Here is a 25,681-nt window from a genome sequence, read left to right on the forward strand (position 1 = left end):
TCCTATACAAAAAAATACATACCTGTGTTCTAAATTTTATAAGTACCATATACTGATTTGGTGTTTGGTCTCTAATAATCCTCATGCGCTGAATCTCAGAAACACAAGGAGCAGTGAACTGTAGGAGATCATGAATAGTCATGGAGGTAGGGACTGCAAGCATACACAGCATTTCAGAACGAGATTCTGTTTCATCCAAACTTGTCTTGGTGCTGAAAAGGGAAATAAGTGGTGCAACAAATCATTATAATCATACTGTTAACTGAAAACTTCTATAAATCACTTCCTATCTTATACAGGGTACACTAAAAACCTATAAGATTCAAATCATGTGTCGTATAATATCAGCTGCTATTCCTATAATATACTGTACAGTCCAACCTCTTAAACCAGCACCCCTGGGACCAGGCCACTGATGGGGTACAGAAAATCCCAGATTTTAGAAATCATCCCTGAAAACCCCCTGTGTAAACAGTCTTGCCAGCTCATTCCACATATAGTGTGCTGTGTTATCAAAAGTAGAACAAAGCTTATGAATAATCACTGTCATTCATTAGGTTTAATTCCATTGCAAAATTCTGGCATGCTCCATAAGAATCTCTCCAGAAATGCTTACACCTTCGCTAAGTCGGAGTTTAAACCCCTTTAAAAGTGCACTGTCAAATTCCTTTCCCCTCATACTTTTCATTCTTTTTCAGCACTTCAAACTCTTCTGGATTTTGTTTTCAGCCAAAAACCTACAAATCTGCTGTTTTCGTTTCTTTAAACCTGTGTGTGTGTGTGTGTGTGTGTGTGTGTATGACAGAGAGAGAGAGAGAGAGAGAGTGGGAGACACTATTGGCCCGGCTAGTACACCGAAAGATATCCATTTGCAAAGGTCAAACAATACAGTTGTATTAGGAATATAGTAACGATAATTTTAGATAAACTGTTGTTTTACATACTGTATGCAATTATATTTTATGCATTATTGTCATATACATTACTGTCATATTATCGTATCATAATTTATGAACATGGCAAACACGTGCCATTTGCATTCTGCTAATGCTTACATTCTTAAAATCATCAGCTGATTGCATTTTACCAAATTCATCATAGCCATTAGTTGCAAAACGAAACACATTTCTGAGATTGGTTTTACAGTGCTCCCCAACTTTTTCACGGGGATAAGTTCCAGCACCCACGTTGAAATGCAAAATCCGCAAAAATGCAAAATCCCTCTAAAAACGCTTATAAATGCTTATAACTGCCAAACACCTTGTATAGCTTAAACTAAAATGCTTATAACTGCCTATTTTAACAGTTCACTGCCTAATTTAATAGTTCAAACAAAAATATACCTTAAATTATCATAATAAAACAATTTAATATCATTTCAAACAAAAATACATCCCAAACCATCATCCCAAAACACCCAAAGTCATCTTACATTACCCTCCTACAACTGTTACTCTCAAGTACAGTATATATCTCTAAAATACTTATAACTGCCTATTTTAACAGTTCATTGCCCAACTTAACAGCTCAAACAAAAATATACCTCAAACTATCATCCCAAAACACCCCAATATAATTTCCAAGTCATCTTACAACATATGTACCCAGCTACAACTGTTGCTCTTAAGTATCCCCTTTAATTCAGACAAGCACATTTTCTTTTCCCTAACATAACTTTGCGTATCATCTACTTTACTGCGCATAATGTGCATAAATTTTATTGATATTTTGCCATGTTGTAAGATGATTTTGAAATGTTAATTTTTGTACAGTTCATATTTTATGATAGTATAGAGCATATCTTAAATATGTGGGTAGTTTAGAATGACAGGACATCTTCTTCCAAACAGAATGCTAAGTTTGTTATGTCATGTTAGTATTTTTTTTATTATATACAAATAAATTTATGACAAAAAAATGATTTAGTGTACTAATTTTCACACATTACAGTAATATTAATGTATGTAAACACAGCCACATATCAATAAAAGATGTTTGACCCATGGAAAAACACAAAGACCGTGAAACAGATGTATATACAATAGGCTTATGATCTCTTATCAGTTATTCTGAAAACCGAAAAGCTCTAAAAACCAAAATATTTTCTGGAGGAAAGTAATAATTTGCAAAAGTTAAATAGTACAACTACATTTATGTCGGTACAGGCTTACAGTCGTATCATCATGAATTCTAAAAACCAGAATTTTTTAGTGGATGTGGAGCATCATCATAAATATTGCGGTTGATGAAACGTATAGAGAATTTTTTGGTGGATGATGGAGCATCATCATAAGTATTACAGTCGATGGAATGTATAGAAAGAAAGAGAGAGAGAGAGAGAGAGACTATTGCCCTCGTTAACAAAAGTCAAATAATAGTTGCACAGTATTGAGAATACAGTAATGATAATTTTTAAAACTGTTGTTTTACTGTATCTAATCATATTGCATGTATTATTACCATACTTTTATTGTATTACAAAATATGAACAGAGCAATCATGTGCCATTTGTATTCCGGTTTTTTAAACATTCTTAAAATAATCAGCTGATTGCATTTTACCGACATCATTACTTTGGTTGCTGAATAGAACTTAATTCAGAGATACATTTCTTTCGTGAATTATCAAAGCTGGGTTTAAAAATTTTAACTATCTTATTTATAAAATCAGTAAATTAAATGAAGTAAATGTGTGATATTGCCAGTTTCAGACATTGCTTTTGCCTCCAAAACATTTTGAAGTCTGCTCCAAAATTCGTTTCTTTAGCCACAGCTATAATACCTGCTGCTTAAAAGTTAGTGGCATACTTTCTTAACACCTTTTCCATTGCATGAGAGACTAACAAAAAAATAAAAGTATTTTATTTTTATTTATGGAATTACACTGAAAATATGCAAGTTGCAACTCTTAATAAACGTGTGTTACAGCAACTAACATCGGCAAACAGCTATTTGTCGATTCTGTTGTTTATGTCAATATTTGCTGTTGTTTATTCCAGTGTTCTGCATGCAGTAGCATGTGGTTGTTAACTGTAAGAAGCAGTAATGAATTCTTACTTAAACCACAAATTTGGTAAGCCTGGTTGAATGAATGATGACCTTTTGTTCGTAGGCCTATTAATTAGTTAAAAGCTAATTTACTTAAGCCTTATTGGAGAAATCTATCGAAAATGAGACAGGCATAGGAAGCCTAGCCTAGTACATATATCCTGCATATTATGCATATCTACATGTAATCTAATCTATATATGTTATATGTAATGAAATCATGTTTTGGGACAATATTTTAAGGATCGTATGATACATGAGATCAGATGATACATGATTATAAAGCAACTTATGGTTCTTTTTTTATCTGTGTATTTTTTAGTTTTACGGAATGTTGTTGTTGGAAATGAAATATGCTTGTGCATTTAGGAGCAACCTTCAGTTCTGAAACCCAAAAAAATCCAAAAACCAAAACAGCTTGCCCCATGGGTTTTGGATAAAGGATTGTGAACCTGGAGGCAAGTACACTGTAATGAGTGAATACACAGTGTTGCTCTACGGAAAAAAGCGAATTACTGTAGTGATAATTTTAGAGACGTTCCTCAGAAAAATTCGCGAATTGGTGAAAGTTTCCTCATAAAAGTGAAAGATATGTTCCACAAAAATTTGCGAAAAAGTGGGGATCCACTGATATGTAAATTGTCAAAGCAGAGTTTAAAAATGCAACTTACTTTACAGTATTTATATATGGCAGTAAATTAAATGAGGTGAAGCTATGATTTCACCAGTATCAAATGTTGCTTTTGCCTCTTCCAAAATGTTTTGTGGCCTGCACATTATTTGTATCTTTTACCACAGCTACAACCATAAATTTAGTGGCATATTTTTTTAAACACTATCCTCAATAAAGATTTATTTTATTCTTATTTATAAAAGTCACTGTTTAAAATGAGCAAATTTTTAACAAGTTGACAACTGTAATGTAATGCAACCTTTAATAAATGTGCATTAGTTCCACTAACTGACATCGGCAAATGGCTGTTTCTTGATTCGATTCTTTATGTCAGCACAGGCTGTATTAAAAAATTACTAAAAATAAGAAATAAAGTGACGAAAGCCTTATCTTCACTCCTTTGGTTGTCTTGAAAACTCCTCAGTTGATTTACCTTGCTTCTGATGAGATGTGCATCCATGATCTTGTAGAATTTTCTCTAAAAATGTACAAATATTCTTCCGTTGCTTACAGGGCACTATAAGACTGAAATGACATAACCTCGGAACGACATAAGCCAAGACCGACGTGACCTGGGGACAGCCTACTTCCTGCTGTTTATGCCAGTGTCTTGCACACAGTAGTAAGTGGTTGTTAATTATAAGAAATAGTGATGAATTCCTAGACAAGTCACAATGTTGGTAAGCCTGATTTAATGTAAGAAGATTTGCATTTAACCTAATGAACTTTGGCTTCTAGGTCTATTTATTAGTTAAAAGCTAACTTGGATATAATCCAGTATGCATTACCAATGTTATCTACTGAAACCAAGACAAGCATAGAAAGTCTAGCATAGTGTAATTTTCTGAAAATACATCTTGCACTATACACAATGAAATCATGTTTATGGATGAAATTGTAATGATCAGAAGATACACAACTATACATATGCAAATTAGTTCTTTTGTATGTTGTATATCTTGGAGTTTCACAGAATATTTTCATTGGAAATAAACTGAGCTTGTGTATTTACGGAGCAAGCTTCAGTTCCGAAATCCAAAAAAATAAAACGTGTGGAGCGCCATCCTAACTGCTCAAGAACTAATAGCAGCTGATTTAAAAATGTCCCAGATTTGGGGAGTTCCCAGACCAAGGAGTGCTGGATTTTCAAGGTTGGACTGTACCATGTAATCTCCCATCTTTTACTTCAATGAAGTTTTGATAAAAAATTACTGAACCCTACACCTCTATCACATTTTAGGCTCAGGTTACTTTAACCTTCTCTTCAGAATTATCATACGGAGAGTAACCAGACCACAGAATTGAAATTCCTAACTCTCATAAACCCACCTATAGGATATTTTAAATAGAGTACATGGAGTAAAAATGGTTAACTTTCTTTATAAATTACAACTTCTGAAAAAATGTAATATCAGTTTACTTAAAATTGAAGATTTAGGTAATCCTTGACGAGATTTGTATAATGGGTTATCTTTCACCGCTAGCTGAGATTGCCTAGTTCAAATACCTATAACTACTTCAGAAAATTAGCTTTTTGTTTTGATATCTTTTCCATCCCAATTACTAAAGCTTTATTCTGGCCTTACCAACCTCTGTTTGGAATATTAATACAATATCTGAAATACTTCTTTCTTTGTCTCAACCACTTCTCTAGACTCGCTTTCTGTCTGCTACATGGTGTCCTCTCTGTTTCTCTTTTCTACTGAGAACATTTTCTGCATTTACTTTGTAAATATTCCTAAGAATTGTTTATAGTTTTAAAAATAACACTTAGCAATGGCAATTATTTTGGATTCTACTGCATGCCATTATTCTCTGTGTTACTGCTATCTCACATAGAAAATATGTATTGCGCTCATAAGCCATGATATTAGCATAAATTATCACCATCACATGCAAAACATAAAATGATGGTGATAGTAACGGTCATCGTGAAAAGACACTGCCAATCAAGTTTAAAATAAGTCTGTCAGTGTTCACCTAACAAATTATTCACAATACACCTTACTCACTTTTCTTTGTACAAATGAAGAATTCCATGTGTAACATCCACCATAGGATTACCAGAAACAAAGGTCACTCTCTCTTTTACTGTCCTGCCTCTCCTACCACCTACACCATCTTCACTTGGGCCTGGTGTTCCTGAAAAGACCAATGCACAACTCTAAAGAAAATCATTAAGAGAAATGTCTGATTAATTCACTGTATATTTTCTAAACTCAGGTCTATCAGTTTTTTACTGATTTGTTGAATACTCAATCAAATAAACAAAAAATCCATACCCTGGGCTTCACAGTAGTTCTATGAAAGTTATCATTACACTATAAAAATAATTCTTTTTCTTAAGGATAAATCATTTCAGTGAATTTTTTTCTTTTTGTTCTCTGACAAATAATGTTGCTCAAGGTTTCATAATGATTAAGCATTGTTACATATTACACATAATCAAGAAAAAGCTCTATAAGATATACTTATTTCAACTTACAAAAAACTGATCCACTTTTGCAAAAGAACCTATTGCACTTTTCATTTAACCCTTTAACGCCGACTGGACGTATTTTACGTCGACAAAAGTCGTCTGTCGGGTGCCGAGTGGATGTAAAATACATCGACTACAAAAAGTTTTTTTAAATATTCGCGGAAAAATACTTATAGGCCTCCTTTGCGAAAAATTTTAAATAACGCGTCTTGAGGGATGCTGGGAGCTCACAGATCACGCTGTTGTTTTGTTTACAAGCGTGACCCAGCTGCACATGCGCGAATTTCTTTCGTATCCCAAAAGAAAGCATCAGCTAACTGCTGAAAATCTCAGAAATTCTTTAGTCACTTTGTAATTTTTGTAATTTTTTTGCACCATTTTCTATTAGCCTTTACATAAAGTTTTATATATGAAAATGTGCACAATTTTGAAATGTAGAATACAATAAAAAATAACTCATGGTTGTAGCTTTTATCAGTTTTGACATATTTTCTATATAAATCACAATAAGTGCCAAAATTTCAACCTGGTTGTAGTCAACTTTGACTCATATAAACACGAAATGGTCAAAAAATACAATCGAAAAATAAGCTAAAACTCTTACATTCTAGTAATATTCAATCATTTACCTTCATTTTTGCAACAAACAGGAAGTCTCTAGCACAATATTTTGATTTATGGTGAATTTTTAAAAAACTTTTTTTTTCCGATTTCAACAATATTTCTGTCTGTTTCTCCCTAACCTGTCTTGATGTATGTATAATCACCACTACTTGCATTGCCTAACTCTGCTGAAAATCTCACAATTTCTTTAGTCACCTTGTCATAATTTTCGTCACCATTTTATATTAGGCCTTACATAAAGTGTTATACAAGAAAATTTGTGCAATTTAATGTAGAATAGAACAAAAAATAACTCTAGCTGGTTGTAGCTTTTATAAGTTTTGAAATATATTCAATTTTATATAAATACAACAAAAAATAAGTGCATATAAATCACGAAATTTCAACCTTTGGTCAACTTTGACTCGACCGAAATGGTAGAAAATGCAATTCGTAAGCTAAAACTCTTACATTCTAGTAATATTCAATCATTTACCTTCATTTTGCAACAAACGGGAAGTCTCTAGCACAATATTTCGATTTATGGTGAAATTTTTAAAAAAACATTTCTGCTGAAAATCTCACAATTTCTTTAGTCACCTTTAATTTTCGCACCATTTTATATTAGGCTTACATAAATTTACAAGAAAATGTGCAATATGTAGAACAGAACAAAAATAACTCATGGTTGTCTTTTATAAGTTTTGAAATATATTCATATAAATTGATAAGTGCGAAATTTCAACCTTTGTCAACTTTGACTGACCGAAATGGTCGAAAATGCAATAGCTAAAACTCTTACATTCTAGTAATATTCAATCATTTACCTTCATTTTGCAACAAACGGGAAGTCTCTAGCACAAATTTCGATTTATGGTGAAATTTGAAAACATTTTTTTCGCTTTTAATTCATGCATCATTTTGTGATATTTTTCTGTGTTGCTTTGATCGTTTTATAATTTGTTATATACCAAAATCATTGCTATTTAGTGTACAATACAACAAAAAAAAAGAAAACTCATTAGCTTTAACCGTTTTGCTCACAGCGCGATTTGTATACAATTATATATGAAATTTTTTTTTGCACTGTCATATATTCCAATATTTATATGTGATAATGATATTTTTTTTTATTTCTGATGGTTGCATACTAAACTTCAGGCAATGAGAAAAAAAGAGCCAAAAATGAACTCTTAATCTTAAAAACTAAGCGTGCTGTGATTTTTTTAAAAAAACTTTCTTTCCGCTTCAGTGCTAGCTCTCAAACCCCGCCGGCATACGGCAGACACTTTTGTAAATAGAGGCTCGGCGTTTAAGGGTTAATCAGATAAAAAATATGACAAAGTCTATTATCTCATAAGGTGTTTTACAATGTTTGCATTAAAATGGTTCAGTTTATTTATTAATTACTAAATGGAATAAAGTTTATTAATTAAAAGAACTGAATCAGGTTTTTAGTGATGTATTTTTTACAAAACGAATTTTATGATCTTGTAAATAACCTCTGTTGTATGTAGTGCATATATCTTGTATAAATGCATTAACTTGGTAGAAAATTTTTACTGATGTCCATAAGCATTTACTGTAATGCCTTATAATATGTTTTATGAGAAGAATGAGGATGTACTACACCCCTTTATTAGCATTTAAAAACATCTAGTGTTGCTACTCTCTTATTATTGTGAATGTATAATTATGAGTACAAAATAAATGTATGCAAGAGTTTGGGGTATGTGGGAGTTTGAGGGACTAGCTGCTTATTCTTCTTTTCAGTTTAATCCCTGTCAAGAGTTGCTGTTTTCCACCTGTCCTTACCCTGGTTAATTTGAAGTTACTCTCAAAATTACTAAGCACAAACACTTCCTCAGTTGATGGTTCTTATAATATGTTAGGGATTTTAAAATTGTTAATGAATGCTATACAATGACCGAATCACTAAAGTTTTGAACATGAAGTATACAGTCTATTTCATACTTCCAATATTAATGATTTCACCACTAATAGAAACATGACACTTTTATAATAAAATAAGGTTTTGTATATACTTACCCAGTAATTACACTGCTATTAGTTTCTTTTAACTGGCAGCTCAAGATTTTGAAATTGCTTGTCACGCTAGTTTGTTTTGGTTATGGCGACATGCCCTGCCCACTTTCAGGGGGAGAATAGGTACAACATAGCAAAGAGCTTCAATTTATTTGTGCCCTTATGTCCAAGCGAGGGGAGCGAGGCGATAAAGCCTTGAGGGCCTACTACTACAGTGGGTGCTTTGTAGCGATGGACTAATTTCTGAGGACTAGCAAAGAGTACAAGATGCCCCTCCCCAGGGTGTAGTGCCACCCAAATAACCAGAACAAATATAGTCACCATAACCAACATAACAAAATTAAAAACACCAATACCCAACCATTAAAAACCAAAGGACTGGAGGGTACTCCAAGTACATGGTACTCCCAGGCTCCCCAAAAACTCAACACCCTAAGCAAGGCAAAGAGACTAAAGAAACAACATTGCTTTCTACGTTGCCTCTCCCAGCACCACACCAGCCGCATAAAATGGACCCATGGTACTGCACTGCTCTTAAGCAGTTTTGATATTTTTATGAATTTCCCTGGGGTTACATGATTTCTAGAGATTTTTACAGGCCGGAAACGGAAACTTTATTTAATTGGCCTTGGAGTTCTGACTTACGTAAAGGGAAATCGTAAAACACAAAGAACAATGGGGATGATTCAATGAGCTTAGGGCTCTACTTCATGAGGGAATGTTACGTAAACACTTTGGTTAAATTAAGAAATTATATTTACAGACAAGAATCAAAAGGAAAATGGTTAAATGAATTATTAGGAGGCTTGCAACTCCTGAAGATCTTTCTACTGAAGTCTTGAATGATGGCAAGGCACAGTCCAAGATGTGTCCACAGCAATGGCCCTCTGCAATAGAGAGTTACACATTTCACACCAGTAAAGGAAAATATAACGCCTACAATGACTCGAGGCTGCACTGATGGTGCCAAGGACTCGAGGAATGAATGAACACTTTACACTTGAACACAGAACACTGGCAATGGCACTGGATAAAATGGCACAAGGATGGGGGTAGAATACTGGCACCCAATAACACTGCTAAAGGGCAAACTGTCGTGACTGAAAAGTCTTTACTCGCACTTTACCTGAGAGGAAGTGGGTCTCTGGCAATGGATGACGAGGGACAATCACACGTATGGCGATGCACACTATCACCTGGACGATCCACTCGAGGATGACTGTAGAGATGGTGACGAGTCTGGAGTCAGGTGGAAGGGGGGGGAGACTCTCACGCGTATACGATTTCTCTGGCAAACAGCTGGTTAACTGCCTAATTGCCCATATAACTCACTAACTGCCCTATGACTGACTGCCGAGATGTCTCCCATCCTCTCCTTTTGAGGCCTCAGCCAAGGGTAGTGACCGAGTGCAAAGATCGACTGAGTCTGGTGACCGTGTGCAAAAGATGTGTCATTTGCCAGGTGTCCCGGCCATCTGTCTGCATCTTCCCAGATGTCTTGCGGAGAGAAAATTCAGCCGGCTTAATCTGCCTTTAGAAAGGTTGTTTTAAGCAGCTTAGTTGGGCTAAGCTGCTTAAGGGAGTGGCACCCAGCCTCTATTTTTGCCCCTTTCAACCATGCCATCTCAATATCTGTTTCAGATAAAGAACAGGGACAGATCAAACTGTTGATAACTTTAGTTTTGATATCTAGGTCAACTAGGATCGGCTGTGCAGTGACTTCTTGTATTATAATAATATCCTTTAAATAATGAGATGCAAACACTGACTTGCATTTCCAAAATGTCGATTGACCAATAGACGTGAGGGATAAATTGTGCTTAAACGCCAAAGACGTAGCGACAGCTCTTATCTCATGGGCCTTTATCTTGCATGAGGAGAGAGAGCCTTTGCTCATCGTGGAACGAGCTTCTGAAATCAAGCCCTTGAGGAAGAACACCAGGACATTCTTAGACAGAGGCAGAGAGGGATATTTCACAGAACACCGAAGATTCTTTGATGTACCACTAATAACCTTCATTCTGTGAAGATAAAACTTAAGGGGCCCTTACTGGACAGAGAGCTCTTTCTCGGACAAGCTCTTAATCGCAAAAGAACAAGGCCATGGATTCAATGGCGATTCGTTCTTGGCTAAAAATCCTAGGGAAAAGGAGCAAACTGTATTCCCCTGAAAAAATCCAACATTTTTGTCCAAAGCATGGATTTCACTGGACCTTTTGGCAGCAGCCAAGGCGACCAGAAAAAGAGTTTTTCTGTTAAGATCCCTTAAAGAGATAGACTGCATGGGCTCAAAACGCGAAATGGTCAGCCACTTAAGTACTACATCTAAATTCCAGGATAGCAAAGGTTTTTCTTTAAGCTTCGTGGTATCAAAAACATAAAAAGATCAGACAAATCCTGGTTAGACGATAAGTCCATTCCTTCGTGGCAGAACCAAGCTAAGCAATGCTCTAGCCCTTAATGGTAGAGGGGGAAAGCCCTTTAGTGGAGCGTAAGAACAGTATAAAGTCCGCTGTTTCTGTTACAGCGGTACTAGAAGAGGACACGTTATTTTATCTGCACCAAGACCTGAAGATAAACACTTAGCCTGGTAGACTTTATCAGATGACTTGTCTTCTGCATTAAGCAATCACATCTGCAGCCACTCTTGAGGAGCCCTTCTTTCGGAGCAGTTGCTTAACAGTTTGAATCTTGTTAGGGTCAGAGAAGACAGGTTTTGGTGTAACAGTCGAAAGTGAGGTTGCCTGAGAAGTTGTTGCTTCTGTGGCAGCAGTTTTGAGAAGTCCACAAGAAGTTCCAGCAGATCCGGAAACAACTCCTTTGCTGACAAGAAGGGGGCTATCAAAATCATAGGCAGGTTTTGATGAGATTGGAATTTGTTGAGGGCTTGTCTCACCAAACTGAATGGGGGAAAGGCATACAGATCTTTGCCCGACCAGTCCCGCAACATTGCATCGGTCAACCATGCTAAGTGATCTAGTACTGGTGAGCAGAAGAGAGGAAGTTGGTGACTCCTGGAGGACACTAATAAATCTATCACGGGTTTCCCCCAGAGCTTTCACAGCTCCAGACAAACCAATGGATCTAATGTCCATTCTGTGGGAAGGACCTGTTTCTGATGGCTCAATTCGTCCTCCAGAACATTGAGTTTCCCTTGGATAAAGTGTGTTACCACTTGTGTGTTGTTCTGGTGCAACCAGAACAATACACAATGAAGATCCACCAATGAAGATCCTCTTTGATTTCTACAGTTATTGGGAACATAAACAAGTCCAGGAACTTTTTCCTGTTCCAGCTGGCTCTTAGGAAGAATTGAAAAGGTCTCAGGTGTAGTCTTCCCAGAGAGACAAATTGCTCCATGGATGAGAGGGTACCCAGAAGGCTCAGCCATTGATTGGCCGAGCAAGAATCTAATTCCAGAAACTAGTTTACTGTCTGAAGACATTTGTCTAGTCTCTTCGGGACTGGAAAAACCTGAAAATCCAGAGAGTTGATCATCATTCCTAAATAAGGAATCTCCTGAGAAGGAGTCAGGAGGGACTTGTCCCGATTGATGAGGAGACCCAAGTCCTGGGCCAGGAGAAGAGTTCTGCAAATGTCCTCCGTACATTGAACTTCCAAGCAGGAACATAGTAACCAGTCATCGAAGTATAGAGAGAGCTTTATCCCCATCAAATGAAGTCACTTCACTAGGGGAGCAAATACCTTGGTAAACACTTGAGGAACCATCAAGAGACCGAGGCACAGAGCCTGAAATTGGAACACCTTGCCATGAAACACAAACCTGAAGTACTTTCTCGAAGCAGGATGAACTGGAATGTGAAATTAAGCATCCTGCATGCCGATGGACACCATCCATTCTACCTGGCGAATGGATGCAAGAACTGACTGGTTTGCTTCCATCTTGAAGGCTATCTTTTAGACAAAGACAATCAGTGTGTTTAATTCGAAAACAGGTCTCCAGCCCCCACCGATGACTTTGGTACTACAAAGGGACGGTTATAGAATCCCGGAGAATGAATGTCCTCTACTACCTCTATAGCCTCTTTCTGAACAAGAGACTCGACCTCTAGCAAGAGAACAGCAAATCTCTCTGATCCTGGAGAGTAAGCTGTCAATTCGACAGGCTTGCGGACTTGAGGTGGTTTGTTCACAAAGTGGATAGCGTAGCCCTCCTTCAGGACAGACACTATCCAAGATTCCGCTCCTTTTTGTTCCCACCGTTCCCAAAAGAGGAGGAGTCACGCTCGTACCTGAGTACGGAGGACTATATCTTCACTTCTTGGTGGAAGACTTTAAGGAAGACTTCTTGAAGGAACGCTGTGGGAAACAGGCACTTGCTCTTGCCCTTGTATGCGGCCTAGAATGGGAGCTCTGAAAGGGAGTAGGTTGTAGCAAAGACGAAGACCTGGGAGGAAGAGCTGAAGAAACCTTGGAGCATCTCGCAGATTGGGAGAGCAGGTCCTGAGTGTTCCTTTTCTGCAGGTCAGAGGTAATGTCTAGTACTGTAGCCTGAGGAAAAAGATGTGTCTTATCCAAGAGGGAGAAGGGGAGGGCCGAGTACACCCATGGCGTAAAGACCAGCTAACTCCTGTGTACTGTCATGAACGCCCCTGTCGATACAGGAAAGTACTCCTAAGAGGTCTGCAGAAGTGTCTTGAGGTAAAAAGGAGCAGTCTCTAATCTTCTGCGCTAGTGCGGCCACCGCCCAGTCTAGGAAGCTCATCACTTTGAAAACCTTAAAAATATTTTCTTAAGAAGATGAGCAAGTTCTGAAGCTGAAAACATATTTTGGATGAAGTGAAAGCTGACCTCCTAGCTGAGTCGATAAGGCTGGAGAAGTCTCCCTGAGAGGAGGCAGAGACTCCCAGGGAAGGAGCTTCTCCCATAGCATAAAATCTATAACTCGACCTAGACAACGTGGACAGAAGGAAACAAAAAACTGCTTTACCTTGCTAGCTCTTCTCTGAGAACCATCCTTCTACTTTGTTCAGTGCCTTCTTCGCTGAGGAGGAGAGAACCAGTTTCGGTAACTTCAAAGAACCAGCTGAGGGAGCTTCCATAAAAAAAGTCGAAGCAGGAGAGGAGGGAGTTGCTGGCAAAAAGAAGCTTGGAGAGGTAGCTAGCACGAACCTCAATAATACGAGCTCTTCCTCAGAAGAAATAGGAGAAAGCAATACGTCCAATGTCGTCTGAGCTGTAGGAGGAGTTTTCTGAAGCAAACTTAGAATGTTATCTAGCTTGCTCTGGATCGGGTCAACCAAAGGATGAACACTGTCCGAGGCAACACTATGATGAGAAGGTGGAGGAGCAAGCGCCAATGGGTGCTCATCTGCAAATGGGAGCTTGGGCTCTTCGGCACTAGCTGCTGGCCGCTCAGGCGCTAATTGGATAGGTGATGGTGCTGGACGCACAACTCCTGATGAAGGGGTTCCCTTGTGCAATGAAGAACATCTACGCGCCACGAGGTGCCTCGGCACCAGATCACAATTGTCATCTGATGTAGCTGAAGAGAATTGCTCCGGGCTATCCCAGTGACTGCAAGAGGGGCGCACTGAATCCCTGCCGTTCTTACAAGGAACAAGAAAAGAGATTGCGAAGTCCACTGCACGCCTTTTCAGCGGGTGTGATTTGTCCACAGTGCCGTGAATGCCTGTGACTAAAATCCTCAAAACTGGAGGACATACAATGAGCACCCACTTGAAGGCCTTTCCAACGGCCTTTAGTTGCAGTCTGGAATTCATCAACAGACTGAACCAAGGGGACGACTGCTCGGGGGCAGACCCCACCGACCTCCCTTGGGCTACCAGTTTGACTCCTCCCAGGTGCTGGGGAGTATGCCAGGGACCTTGGCCTAGGAGAGTCGGTGGGCCGAACAGCCACCTCCTCCACTACCACTGCACTAGTACTGGGCGCCATGGGGCGCTCTGACTCACTTTTATCCATCAACACTTTCACTGATGATGCTAATTTAGCGATCGATTGCACATTTAATTCAAAGTGAGTGTCAATTTTCGGCTCCAGACTGACAATGGTGTTGGGATTGGAAACATTAGAGCTGGGTAAAGGAGAGGATTGCACAGGTGGAGGAGATGGAACAGGATCAGAAGAAATTACAGGTGCAATTGCATCTGACTTAACAGATGAATCCTGACTAGCTAAGGCTTTACTAGTTTCCCTAGCAATAGCTTTCCTCTTCCTATCTCTAGCCAGTTTGTTAAGATGCAAATCTTAAGTTTTCCACTTCTTTAAATCCCATTCATTACATTCCTCACATCGTCAATCAACTGAACATGTTTGTCCCCCTCACTGAACACAAATAGTGTAAGAGTCATAAGATTCCTTAGTAAGCCTAGTATTGCAGCGTTTGCTACAATACCTAATACAGGAACTACTAGTGCCAGACACCATGGAAAATATCAAAGACAAGTTGAAAAAACAGGCAAAAATTCGTAAACTGATGAACAAAAATTGCCTAACACTACAGTATCTAAATTGTACCGAAATGCTACGAAAATCAATACTCCACCAATCATAGATAAGAACAGGAAATCAGCAAAGTATAAATTTCAAAATTCAAGCTGCTGCCAACCACAGTACTTCAACCACAGCTGGCAGAAACAAATTAAAGCTCTTTGCTATGTTGTACCTATTCTTCCCCTGAAAGTGGGCGGGGCATGTCGCCATAACCAAAACAAACTAGCAGGACCCATGTCACGCAAATGTAAATAATTTAGTTTATATTTTCAAATCAGCCTTAGTTGAGTTTAATTTTTTTTTCTCTTAAGTATTAATGTACGTTGGCCGTTGTGTATCATGTTAAATTTAAAAGGGGTTAGTTGTTGCTTCCTCCTCTAACAGTTAATTAACGAATAACCCTATTAACTCTTTGTTATTGTTTTCTTTTTCGAAGTGAGTGACAGGGCATTTGTTACGTTTGGGAAGTATATCACCTTCCCAGAAGAGTTCGGGCCGTAGCATCATCCCAGAAGGATGGTGTGCTGCAGCTTCCCTGGAATACCATTGATTGACAACGCTACGTTGTTTTAGAATATTTCCTGGTTGAAATTCCAGCGATAATATTGACCCACCGGTGTGAAAAGAGCCACCTGCGGCGTGCTTTTGGATCACGACTTTCGTATGGTAGCCTCGCAGGGACTTGTGTCACCTGCGACCTCCCCTGCCCTTTTCCCCCGTCGGAGGATTCCTCGGGTAGAGAGAGCTGGCGCAGGGTCCCAGCTCTGTAGGAGAGGCTTCTGCCATGCACCGGCGTACTGAGGTTCTGGGTGCTGCTGCGCACGTCTGGGCTGTCGAGGCTCATGAGGTGTTACGTAGGGAGATTATTCACCTGGTGGATAGTGACTCCCTCGATGGTGGCTGACTGGTGTTCTCCAGAGGATTCTTTTGAACTTGTCCTTTGCAAGAAGAATTCCAAAACGGAATAATTGATCAGCAGTCCTGTATATGGACTATTTTAGTATACACATAGAATTCACTTCTGCAGTTCTTTTTCTTTTGGTTATTGCTATATATGTGTGGAGTTTTTGCATAATTGTGATTATTGGAACATATTTATTTATGGCGTTAGTTTTGTGGTGTAGGTAGGTAATTTTAAGGTCTTCTACCTTTTATTTGCCTCCTTTCTTCCTTCTGATTTTGTTTAGCTGCCAGGTAGTATTATTAATTTTGGGCCCATTTTATTTGAGCTATTTATATATGAATATTATTTCTACTGAGTATTATTATTCTTGAGTTAGGGTTTAGCTTTTTAGTTTTAGGTTTACCTTGTGTTGTGGAGACTTCCTATTTCGTCTCCTACATATATTACAGTGTACTGTTGCCCCGATATAGCCTCATGGTATTTGATGTATATGATGACTTGCACAAGGTTGATTTAGAATTAAGGAAATTTTTTTTTGTAATAAATATTGTTAATTTTTCTTGGTGTTTGTTAACCACATTCCTGTTCGCTGTGTTGCATTGGTACTGCCTACGATCCTTAAATAACACCCATATAAGAATCTGCAGGAAGGCCTCCCCAGGTCATAACAAATTGGCGACCGTGACAGGATCGTACGCAGGTGCACACAGTGATTGGGTTTGTGACGCAGCACTGAGTTGATTTGATAATATTTATTCATTTGGTCAAATATTTATTAAGCGTTATTCACCTTTCCTTATTTGTCTGTCATCATGGATGACTTTACTTTCAATCCAGCTGAGTTTTTGGGGTCGGCTGACTGCATAAAGTATTTGAATATCCTAAATAAGAATTACTTAGTTCAGTGGTGTGAGTGGTTGGGGATTGGTTATAAGTCCACAGATACAAGGGCTCATTTATTAGAACTAGTTAAGGCAAAGGTAGCCCAAGGTTTGGCTGAAGGGGAAGATTTGGCTCGAGTATTGGACAGTGATGAGGACAGTGTTTCTGAGTTGGATGATTCTGTACATGATGACGTTAGTATAAATCCAGGTTTGTCTCTGTTCAAGGATCCTCCTCCTATTCAGCTTATCTATAAGGGTCCAGCTAATTTTCCTGTTGAGCCAAACAGATCCACTAATCCTTTCCTTGTTAATGATCCTGTGATGGATGGTGTTGGTCTTGCTCAACCCAGTACAAGCCCAGATGAGGGAGAATATAGGTTAATATGCAAACGGATTGAATTATTGAAACTGGAGCATGAGGAAAATGAACGAGCCAGGAAACATGAGTTGGAGTTGGCTAAGATAAAGTTGGACATGGCTAAGCTCAGAGTGGGTTCAATCAAGTTAGTACCCCCTGTGATTTTTCCCAAGATAGATTTAATATAGGGGCTGCTCTGAAATTAGTGCCTATTTTTGATGAGAAGAATGTGCCTGAATTCTTTAAAGCATTTGAAAGAGTGGCCACCCGGTTGTCTTGGCCCACTGAAATGTGGACAGTACTCATTCAGTGTAGGTTAGTGGGCAAGGCCATTCGGGTGTATAATGCTTTGGAGGAGGGGACGGCTAGAGATTATGGTAAAGTTAAGGCTTTAGTTCTCAGGGCTTATGATTTGGTCCCTGAGGCCTATCGCCTCAAATTCAGAACTATCCACAAACCTCCTCCTATGACTTTTGTTGAGTATGCTCGTCTCAAGGAGGAGCAATTTGACGACTGGCTCAAGAGTCATCAGGTTGTCTCATTCTCCTCCTTGAGGGAGCTTATGTTACTTGAGGAATTTAAGAGGGTTTGTGGTAGAGAGTTAAGAATGCATCTAGAGGAGGTGAAAGCTGTATCTCTTGCTAAAGCAGCTCAGGTTTAGAATTTGTGCTGACCCATAAGGCTGGGTCCAGCAATTTTGGTCCACCAAATAACAGCTCTCAGTCCTCTAGACCAAATAATTTCAATAAAAAAAAAGGTGACAATAATAATGAATATAACAGAAATGGTAATGGGCAAGGGAAAAGCTCGAGTGGAGCGCTCACTAGAGTCTTTTCCAATAGTGGCAAGAGTATCTCAGCCAGTACCAACTCTATCGGTGATAATTGTTATTGGTGTAACAAGCCTGGGCACCAGCAGGCACAATGTAATGCTACGAAAAGATACATGTTAAGAAACGTAAATGGTAATAGGGCTCCTGTGTCTTTGATTTGTAGTACGAGTAATGAAAAACCCAAAGGTAATCAAACTACACAAAAAATAGGTTTATGATTGTGGGGCTGACTTGGCACCTGTTAATCAATCAAGTCCTAATTTATGACTTTTTGATAAATATGTAGGGAAGGAAAAGATAAAGACTCCTTTAGGTAATCTAGACCTCAAGTTTTTACGGGATACTGGGTCTGCTAGGTCCTTGGTTTTGGCAGACTCTATAAAGAATTTGGTTCCCTTTTCAGGTGAATATGTAGTTCTGGGTGGGTTTCCAGACACCTTAGTATCTGCCCCTTTAATACAGGTGGAGGTCGCTTTCTCAGGTTACAATAAAGTTGTGGAATTGGCAGTGGTAGAGAGTTTGCCAGTACCAGGGATTGACGGTATCCTGGGTAATGACTTGGGTAATAATAAAGGTCATGAAGTCTTCCCAATAGTTTCAATCACTGCCTGCCCAGTGGCAGTTACCACTTGGGCTGCTGCAAAGATTGCAGCCGCTACTGATGATGAGCCTAATTATGATTTTAGTAGTTTAGAAGTAGATGTAGAAAGGCCCGGGCTGGTAGATAGTAGTAGTAGTATAGGAATTTTTAAAGTATTGAAACCTTATTGTGACAGAGTGTCTTTTATCCAGGCACAGAAAGATGAATTTAATTTTGAGTTGGGTGATACCGGCGACCTAACAAAGACCAGGTTTTGTGTTATTAAGGGGCTTTTGTATAGGGTTAGTCGACCTTCTACCCACCAATTACATATAACTACCCGAATTGAGCAGATTGTGGTACCCTCTAAATTTAGGGACGCCGTATTGAGCTTGGCTCATGAAGACACTTTTGCTGGCCACTTAGGGATAGGTAAAACTTTTCACAATTTAATTAAAATATTTTGGTGGCCAGGAATAATGTCTTCAGTTAAAAAGTTTGTGAGTGGATGTGAAACTTGTCAAGTTATGGGTAAGCCCAACCAACAGGTTCCTAAATCTCCCTTTTACCCTATTCCTGCTATTGGGGAACCATTTTCAGAATTAGTGATAGATGTAGTGGGGCCTTTGCCCAGAACGAAGTCTGGGTTTACCCATTTATTAACAGTGATGGACCGAGCTTCTCAATATCCGGAAGCTTTTCCTATGCGTAAGGTAACTTCCAAAGCCGTATTTGATAAGCTGGTGGAATTCTTTTCTAGATTTGGTCTCCCTTGTAAAATTCAATCCGACTGCGGAACGAATTTTACAAGTAAGGTATTTAAAGGTAAGTGAGCTGAACTGGCCATTCAGCACATTACTAGTGTACCTTATCACCCAGAGAGCCAAGGTGTAGTGGAAAGGTTCCACCAGACTCTTAAATCTATATTAAAGAAATATTGTTATGAGCAGGGAGAGGATTGGGATAAGGGGCTTCCCTTTGCTCTCTTTGCCATTCGCAGTCACCCTAACTCTTCCACCGGAGTAGCTCCATTTGACTTGGTTTTTGGACATAAAATCCGGGGTCCTTTGGAAATTTTTCACGAATTATTGGAAACCGGTCAAAGGGGAGAGAAAACCGTGGGCGAGGTGGTAGATGAATTAAGACAATATTTGTCAGTAGCTTGGAAGTTTGCCAAAGAGAATTTATCTTCCTCACAATCTAATATGAAGTTTAAATTTGATAGAAAGAGTAAGGTACGTTCCTTTGAACCAAGAGAATTGGTATTAGTCTTGAGTACAGACTCTGATAGCTTCCTTGAGCCTAGGTTTAAGGGACCCTGGAAGGTCTTGAGGAGGTTATCTGATGTCAATTATGAAATTGAAGCTCCTGGTACTCGGAGGAAGTGCCGTATTTTCCATATAAATCGTTTAAAATCTTATGTAACTAGTAGACCGGACCCCCTTTCTATAGTCTATGAACCGGTTACTAGTATTGTAGAACCTGTTTGTGACATTGAAGATGACTTATTGGATCAGGTGTCCTCAGATGCTCTAGGTAATAACCTTCAAAATTTGGAAGTTTTAAAAACTGGTTTAAAACATCTGGAGGCACCTCAGAGAGATGATGTAATAAAATTAATAATGTCTTTTCCCGACTTATTTCAGGATTCTCCGGGGTGGACGAGCTTACTCCAGCATGATGTTGATGTGGGTGGTGCTTTACCAGTTAAGCAGAGTCCATATCGATTGAACCCAGAGAAACGGGCTATAGTGGAAAGGAAATTAAATATATGCTGGAGCATGATCTCGTCCAACCTTCGGTCAGTCCTTGGAGTTCGCCTATAGTACTAGTAAAGAAATCTGATGGTAAGTTCCGCATGTGTGTGAACTATAGGAAGGTGAATGCCCATACGAAAAATTACTCTTTTCCACTCCCTCTTATTGAAGATTGTCTCGATCAGATAGGACCTTCAAAATTTATTACCAAGCTTGATTTATTAAAGGGTTATTGGCAGGTTCCCCTATCTGAGCGAGCTCGAGAACTATCTGCTTTCATGACACCCTTTGGGCTTTATGAATGTAAGGTCATGCCCTTTGGGATGAAAAATGCGGCTTGTACCTTCCAGCGTTTAATGAATAGGGTAATTTGTGGATTGGAAGGTACTGAAATTTATATTGATGACCTTGTGGTCCACAGCAATGACTGGCAATCGCATATGGTGAGGTTAAAAAAAGTATTTGAGGCATTACGGACTGCCGGTCTTGTCGTGAACCTTGGGAAATGTGAGTTTGGCAAAGGTAAAGTTGTTTATTTGGGTCACGAGATTGGCTTGGGTCAAGTAGCCCCGAAACAAGCTAATCTCGAAGCCATTATTGCTTTGAAGAGACTGTGCAATGTTAGAGAAGTGCACAAAGTATTGGGTATGATGGGTTATTATAGGAGGTTTGTCCGTAACTTCTCTGACATTGCTCAGCCTCTGACAAATTTACTGAAGAAAGGACAAAGGTTTGATTGGTCTTCTGGATGTGAAGAATCCTTTCTCAAATTAAAAATGTTATTAGTGTCCAATCCTATACTGATTTCACCTAATTTTCAGAAGCCCTTCATTATTGCTGTGGATGCCAGTGATGTTGGGATGGGCGGAGTTCTATTTCAACGTGGTGAGGATGATGTAGTATGTCCTGTTTCTTACTATAGTCGTAAGTTGCTAACGGTGGAGAGGAAGTACTCCACCATTGAAAAGGAAGCACTCGCCTTGGTTCGGACCCTGAATCATTTTAAGCCATATGTTACCAACTTTTCATTTCCAGTGGAAATCTGGACTGATCACAATCCCCTGATATTTATAGAGAGGATGAAGGCCTCCAATCAAAGAATTTTGCATTGGGCACTACAGTTGCAGGAGTTCAATCTAATTATGAAACATATTAAGGGAGTAGATAACTGCATTCCGGACATTCTTTCCCGGATGTAGGAAGGGAGTAGATAACTGCATTCCGGACACTTTTTCCCGGATGTAAAATCTTGCCTCTCTTCTCTGTTGCCATGGACTCTGAAATTTTCCTCAATGGTAGTATATATAATTACTTATTATCCATGTGCTCTGTGTCCCATTTTAAAGACTGTTTTGGCTGTTTCAGGTATGGATCAGGGTTTGACTTTTGATTTACAGTCCCTTCTTTTTCAGGTGTCTAGTATAAAATAACTCGAGTATACAAGTTTCAGCTTGGAATAGTTTTGTTGTTTTAGTGTGAATGTATTTAATTTATGGTTTAACTCAAGTTTATTGATTTTAGTTGGTTTAAAAAAAAATATTCAGTGAATAATTTTTTTTTGTTTAGGGGGAGGAAGGTGTCATGCAAATGTAAATAATTTAGTTTATATTTTCAAATCAGCCTTGGTCGAGTTTAATTTTTTTTTTTCTCTCTTAAGTATTAACGTACGTTGGCCGTTGTGTATCATGTTAAATTTAAAAGGGGTTTGTTGTTGCTTCCTCCTCTAACAGTTAATTAACGAATAACCCTATTAACTCTTTGTTATTGTTTTCTTTTTCAAGTGAGTGACAGGGCATTTGTTCCGTTTGGGAAGTATATCACCTTCCCAGAAGAGTTCGGGCTACAAGCATCATCCCAGAAGGACGGTGTGCTGCAGCTTCCTGGAATACCATTGATTGACAACGCCAACGTTGTTTTAGAATATTTCCTGGTTGAAATTCCAGCGATAATATTGACCCGCCGGTGTGAAAAGAGCCACCTGCAGTGTGCTTTTGGATCACGGCTTTCGTGATGGTAGCCTCAAAGAAGGGACTTGTGTCACCTGCGACCTCCCCTGCCCTTTTCCCCCGTCGGAGGATTCCTTGGGTAGACAGAGCTGGCGCAGGATCCCAGCTCTGTAGGAGAGGCTTCTGCCGTGCACCGGCGTACTGAGGTTCTGGGTGCTGCTGCGCACATCTGGGCTGTCGAGGCTCGTGAGGTGTTACGTAGGGAGACTATCACCGGGTAAGGTGTTGAATTTTGCGTTTTCCTTCGGGAAACGTCCGACTTTTATATTTTTTTCACCTGGTGGATAGTGACTCCCTCGATGGTGGCTGACTGGTGTTCTCCAGAGGATTCTTTTGAACTTGTCCTTTGCAAGAGGAATTCCAAAACGGAATAATTGATCAGCAGTCCTGTATATGGACTATTTTAGTATACATATAGAATTCACTTCTGCAGTTCTTTTTCTTTTGGTTATTGCTATATATATGTGTGGAGTTTTTGCATAATTGTGATTATTGGAACATATTTATTTATGGCGTTAGTTTTGTGGTGTAGGTAGGTAATTTTAAGGTCTTCTACCTTTTACTTGCCTCCTTTCTTCCTTCTGATTTTGTTTAGCTGCCAGGTGAGCTATTTATATATGAATATTATTTCTACTGAGTATTATTATTCTTGGTTTAGGGTTTAGCTTTTTAGTTTTAGGTTTACCTTGTGTTGTGGAGACTTCCTAGGGGTCTCCTACATATATTACAGTGTACTGTTGCCATGATATAGCCTCATGGTATTTGATCTGTATGATGATTTGCACAAGGTTGATTTAGAATTAAGGAAAATTTTTTTTTTTTTTAATAAATATTGTTAATTTTTCTTGGTGTTCTTTAACCACATTCCTGTTCACTGTGTTGCATTGGTACTGCCTACAATCCTTAAATACACCCATATAAGAATCTGCAGGAAGGTCTCTCCAGGTCAAAATTTTAAGCTGCTGGTTAAAAGAAACTAATAGCTATGTAATCACTGGGCAAGTTACTTATATACAAACACTATTTATGAACTGCAAATGGAAGAAGACTTTTGTCTTTAATCAGAAAAATTCTAAAGACTAAGACAAGGAACTCACCCTTAATCATATAGGCTCTCCAAATCTGTGACTTACAAACAAGTGTACTAATTTCAAAGTTACAAACCATTTTTTCACTAATTTCTTGTACTGCCTAAGCACTTAACACTGAACTAAGTCCTACCAATATTTAGACACAGAAAATGAAGATGCTGTTATACACTGATAATAATATTGTGATAGGTTTACAAGTCCAGTCACCAATATAATATTTATTGTGAAGGTGTCTAAGTCTATGACAAAGACCTATATGGAGATCCAGGAAATCATGAACAAAGGAGACAGATGAAGACTTAAACACATTGAGTCAAGGCAGAAATAGCACAGTTCAGAAAAAAGTGAAGAGAATTCATTTCACACTTATCCCATACAAGGAAAAACCAATGTAAAAACAATTACAAAGGTGAGTTTGTGCTTGAAAAGTAACCTGTACTCCAGTACAAATACATAAACCATGACTTGGACACGCTCTGGTGGCATACAGTACGCACAGTTGTGACAGCAATGAGGAAATCTTGGCACCACATTAAGATCTCATGACTTCAAGGGTCTCTTGGCAGCTCACACTGGGCAATTAGGAGAACCTTCCTTATAATCTACTGTAAAATATGTCAGACAGGGAATGCCAAAAGGCTTCACCATATTGTCCTTGTATCCCACCAATGGATATTGGGCTACATTACTCCAAGATATCTCTTGAAGGTTAATATGGGGCACAAAAGGACAACTTCCTCATACTCCTTTACGAAATATATTAGACAGGGGATGACTCAGGTATCCACTGCATCATTCTTTTATCCTGACAAAGGATTCTAGACTATGAAACTTGGTGCATACAAACAGTAGTCAAAGCTACACCCTAACGGTACGCTACTTGCACACACTAACATAGCTAATCGCTCTTAGGGCCAATAAAAAGGCAGTTTAGGAGCCACCTTATCTATTAATGCTCTTTTTAGTATAAAAGCAGGAGAGCAAACATTTCTAAATTGTTCCAAAGGTGCAACTGCAAGATGAGGAAAATGCGAAGTAAGCAATTTCTTGTTAAAATTATACTGCACTCAGCTCTTTCTCAAACAAAGTCAACTATTTCCTCCAAGGTGCCATGGTTTCTCTCTGGATTCTCTACGGAAAGTATGGGTGGAGAATTTTTTTGGTTAAGCTATTTCAAAAAACAGCAGTGATTTCTGGCAATCATCTTGGAAGGACTTAGATTACTCTTTTGCCATCATTCCTGATACCTCTAAGTAAGGATTTTCAAACTTTATCATATCATGAGTCTCAGACAAGATCCTCTACCACGAATATGTTTTCCATGTTACGTTTATGCATTCCTATCTTTAAAACTTGAATAAATTGTTTTAATATTTAAATAAATTGCAAGCACTTCTGTCATAACTAAAACTTCACCAACAAATTTATCTTCCCATAGAAAAGTATACAACACCATGTAAAAATCAGTACTGTAGTACCAATTAGTACTGATGGAAAATAGGACTTATACTTATTATTAAGACATTGCACATGAAAAGTGTTCCTGTCAGAAAAAATTCATATTTTCAGTACCAGTTAGTGCTGACAGAAAAAACTTATCACTTTTTATAAGGAAAATACACATGAAAAGTTTCCTATCAGTCAAAATTCATATTTTCAAAATTATGTTACATTTATTTAAAAATATATATATAATAAATACCTAAGAAATAAGTGTATAATTATCAAGGCAAAAACACAATGCTCAAGGTATGAGCATCAAGGTTTTGAAAAAATGCACCACTCACAAAATAACCAATCATTCATGTACATTAGGACAGTTTTAAAATAAAGAAAATGTCAATTATAATTTGGTATAATCATGTAAAAAGAAAGCATATTTGCCTTATCTCACAAGGGTAATGATGTCTAATAATTCTGAATTTTTCTGTAGGTAAAGTAATT

At 38.4% G+C, this 25,681-nt stretch overlaps 1 protein-coding gene across 2 annotated transcripts in view; it reads right to left on the bottom strand.

The window, feature by feature from the left end:
• Positions 1-25,681, bottom strand: part of LOC136842630 (BRCA1-associated protein) — a 156,044-nt gene that overhangs the window by 61,764 nt on the left and 68,599 nt on the right. For both annotated transcript variants that reach the window (XM_067110245.1, XM_067110246.1), the window contains exons 4-5: positions 5,733-5,862; positions 23-212 (exon numbers count right to left, since the gene is read on the bottom strand). In XM_067110245.1, coding sequence (XP_066966346.1) covers positions 23-212; positions 5,733-5,862 — 320 coding nt within the window. The remainder of the gene's footprint in view (positions 1-22; positions 213-5,732; positions 5,863-25,681) is intronic.

Source organism: Macrobrachium rosenbergii, chromosome 10 (assembly GCF_040412425.1).
Source record: "Macrobrachium rosenbergii isolate ZJJX-2024 chromosome 10, ASM4041242v1, whole genome shotgun sequence".
Classification (NCBI taxonomy): Eukaryota; Metazoa; Arthropoda; class Malacostraca; order Decapoda; family Palaemonidae; genus Macrobrachium; species Macrobrachium rosenbergii.